This window comes from Alligator sinensis, unplaced genomic scaffold (genome assembly GCF_000455745.1).
Source record: "Alligator sinensis unplaced genomic scaffold, ASM45574v1 scaffold264_1, whole genome shotgun sequence".
NCBI classification, from domain to species: Eukaryota; Metazoa; Chordata; order Crocodylia; family Alligatoridae; genus Alligator; species Alligator sinensis.
The window spans coordinates 746,214-750,155 of NW_005841831.1; the positions used below are offsets into that span (position 1 = coordinate 746,214).

Genomic DNA, 3,942 nt, shown 5'->3' on the forward strand with positions numbered 1-3,942 from the left:
CAGACTCAGGCTGGTGGCAGCACCAGGCTCTTCAGGGGTGGGTGAGTGGGGCCTGGCCCTGAAGTGGGGTGAGTGGGGAGAAATGGGGTGAGTGGGGCTGTCACTCACCCCAAGCGCCACGAAGAGCCTGCTACAGCCCTGGGAACAGCAGATGCTGCCTGCTTGCAGCCACTGGGCTGCACCACGCTCCTCTCCCTGCCTTTCCCTAGCCCCAGCCCCATTCCCTCCCTCCCTCCCTCCCTCGGGAATGCATCCCTACCTGTTTAATTGTAAACTGGATTCACTTTATGTGAATTGGATTTATGCACCATTTCCTGGGAATGCATCTACCGCATAAATTGAGGGAAAACTGTAATATGAATCACAGAGGTCTCCTCACCAAGGATGCCAAAGAAAATTGGAGCTCTCTGCATCTGATCCTTCATTCAAACTCAGCATCTATTTTGGCTGTGTTAGGCTGTAGTAATAATTTACCAGGATGTGACTACTTCCATGCTAAAGCATTACATTACAGACTGTGGGCCAGAGTCAATTTAATGTCCATGTCATTGAGAAGATTCATGATGGAATGCAAGCTGGTGCAATGCATGCCAAAAGGTCAAAAAAAGATGAAGAGCAGGAAAAGCATCTAAATATGAGGAGCTGTGAAACAACTGTGATGTACACACCTATCTTCCCTAGCGTGTATTGTGCTGAATTAGATCCCTTCAGACCTATGTTTAAACCACGTAATTTACACTAACTTGCACATTTCAATATGCAAATATACATTTTTCCCACCCCTGATCACTGAAATTCAGCACTGAAATTCAGCAGAAATTAATAGGAACAGTTTGTGTAATCCTATATCAGGATTACACAAGCAACACCCCAAACTGTTCCTGTTAATTACCAGTGCTACAATGCGTCTCAAACACCAGAATTGACACTCCCATCACCAACTTAATGGCAAATTAGTGAAACATGCTTTGGACCTTGGTTTTTCATGGGTAATTCAAGTGTTTTGGATTTGGGTCTTCATATTCCCTGATAAGTCTAAAGCAGGGGTTGGCAACCTTTTGCAAACCCAGGCTGCAGCTTGTAACCCAGCCAGCCCAGCATTCCTCTCCAGCCACTCCAGCAACTATGAGCAGAAGTTCCAGCAAGGAAGAGCAGCTAGCTGGAACACTGGTGATAGGTGTGCCATTAGCAAAACAAAGACTAGATCAAATGACTGGGGAAATTGATATGCCTTTAGTAAAATGTGGAATGAGTCAGATCTTTGCAGGCTGGATCCAGCCTGTGGGCCATAGGTTGCCAACCCCTGGTCTAGAGCATGGTATGCTGATTGCATTGCAGGCAGAATGCTGTTTTCTAGCCATGGGTTACATACACTGATAGTGGTTACTAACAGCAGCTCTGCAGCTTCTCTGGAGACAGAAAATAGAATAACATAACTATTTTCCTTTGATTTAGGCTCTAGAACACATGAAACCACTTGATGACTGCAAAGTTGGTAAAGCACCAGAAAACAGAGAGAAAAACAGATACCGAGATATCCTTCCATGTAAGCAAGTACATTATTAGGAGGTTTAAACATACAGCCACTGGAAGAATATTTCGGAACTATGGAACATGGCCATCAGACTGAGTTACAGAAACAACCTCAACTGCTTCTGGTCATGGATGAGTCCAAAACAGTAGAATATATGAAGTTTTGTTAGAGGACAGTTGAGTAGGATTTATGGGAAGTATGCATATGATTAAGTCTTTCATTACTATGGAGCTTGGTTATACAATGAGTCCCTTCTCTTCCCCTGGGCTGGGTGTTTTGGGACTAGGAGCAAGGGAATCATCTACTCTATAGCTTCCCATTGGCATACTGTGGGGCCATTTTAGTGCCCATAGCTGTTCCCATCATCTGGAGGAAGTGTTGATTATTTAAAGTGAAATTGTTGTGTGTGAGGATCTTTTTCACTTTTAATAATCAACACTTCCTCCAGATGATGGGAACAGCTATGGGCACTAAAATGGCCCCACAGTATGCCAACACTCTGTGCTCACCGATACCCTGACCTGGGTCCCTAGGAACCTCCTCCAGCCCCTTAGTTCCTATCCAAACCTCCAGACATCTTTAGGTGTGTCGTGGAACAAAATGCCACGCTAAAATTTGATCCGAACACTCAGTTTATTAACTGCTAGCAGTGAGAGAAGCTGAAGCAACTCTGCCTGGGTGTGGTCAGGCTCCAACTTTTATACAACAATGTAACCAACCTGCGCACACAAACAACGGTACCATATGTGGCCAATCAGGAAATGGAATCTTTATGCTGGCACATCACAATACTTTTCCACTATCCTTATACTTCCCGCTCACTTCTGTGCCTACGTAACAAGCTTACTCAGAGTTAATGGTCTCCGGAGCCATCTTAGGTGACTGGCTTCCACAATCCCTCCTTTTGGCCAAGCTACGCTCAGGCCAACCCAGAATGCTACCATTAACTTAAAAGATCTTCCCAGAGCCACCCATCCTAGCCTTCAGACAAGCACCGAACCTCGCCAACCTCATCACCAGAAGCAAACTTCCTCAACCCCAGAACACACCAAAAGGATCCAGACCGTGCCAGGACAAGAAATGCAAAACCTGCCAACACATCTCCACCACCCTCACAATTACTACACCCCACAACAGAGCCATCAGCATCCCAGGATCTTACAGCTGCACCTCCAGGAATGTAGTATACCTCATCCAATGCACCAAATGCCCTGATGGAAAATATGTAGGAGAGACGTTCAAACAACAACTGCGCACCAGAATGAACGCACACCAGAAATCCATCAAAGACAGAAATACCCAATTACCGGTGGGGGCACATTTCTCACAGGGGGGCCACTCTCTCTCCAATCTCTCAGTCCTGATCCTCAAGGGAAACTTACACAACACATCCCAGAGACGAGCCTATGAGCTCCATTTCATCAACATCCTGGATACTAGAGATCAGGGACTAAACGTAGACATTGGATTTTTGATACATTACAATCTGCCTGGCAACTGACTCCCCAGCCCAGCCCAGCCCCTGGCTTCTTTACTTTTCATTCCATCCAGGAAGAGCACACACCAACTGCTGCAGCTTCCTGAGCCTGACGAAGGGTTTTTGAATCTGAAAGCTTGCTTAATAACTATTCTCCAGCTATTTGGGTTGGTCTAATAAAAGATATCAAATTCACCCAAGGAACCTTGTCTGCCTAGAAAATGTCCAATATCCTTTCCCATGTTCTCATAAAATAGTGTCTGATCTGGTCCTTAAAACCAAATCTTAGCTGAGCATTCTAAATGAGAGTTTAAAGCTCTTCCACGTGACCCCAGCTCACTTCCTGCCCCTGGGGCAGGGGGTTGGACTCGATGATCTTCTGAGGTCCCTTCCAGCCCTAAAGTCTATGAAGTTTATGAAATTAGTTTTAGGAATGAGGATTTGAATCTTAGAACTGAATGATTAGTATTAACACAGATCACTGGGCATGTCTACATGTGCTGTTAATACTATAAAGGCTTACTGCACCATAAAATACTGTATAGTAATCCTTCCCTGGGAGCACGTTTATCGTGCTCCCTGTTGGGAGCAAATTTACTCCCAATGGGCGCTGCCCAGTAGAGATCTACTTCTACCCTGCTCTGGCCCCCTGCAGCAGCCAGGGGGAGCTCCAGGCTCCCCCAGGGTGCTAGCCTAGGGGCAGGCAGGGAGCACAGAGCCCCATGCACATGGGGCCAGGATAGCTCTACCAGCTGTATGTAGCAGCAGCTGTCTCCTTGCCCTGTACACATCGGGAGAGGTCCTGGTTGTGCACAGGGCTGCGAGACAGCTGCCACTGCAGAGCTCTCCCTGCCCCGTGCACATGGGGATGAGCCCCATGCTCAGTGGGGCTTCCCTGCATAGCCAGGGGCTGGCTGGGAGCTGTCCCACT

The 3,942-nt window shown here is 46.8% G+C and overlaps 1 protein-coding gene across 4 annotated transcripts in view; it reads left to right on the forward strand.

The window, feature by feature from the left end:
• The window catches only part of LOC102370105 (tyrosine-protein phosphatase non-receptor type 20), a 136,096-nt gene that overhangs the window by 119,576 nt on the left and 12,578 nt on the right, over nucleotides 1-3,942 (forward strand). For all 4 annotated transcript variants that reach the window (XM_025213588.1, XM_025213547.1, XM_006014766.2 and 1 more), the window contains one exon: nucleotides 1,456-1,546. In XM_025213588.1, coding sequence (XP_025069373.1) covers nucleotides 1,456-1,546 — 91 coding nt within the window. The remainder of the gene's footprint in view (nucleotides 1-1,455; nucleotides 1,547-3,942) is intronic.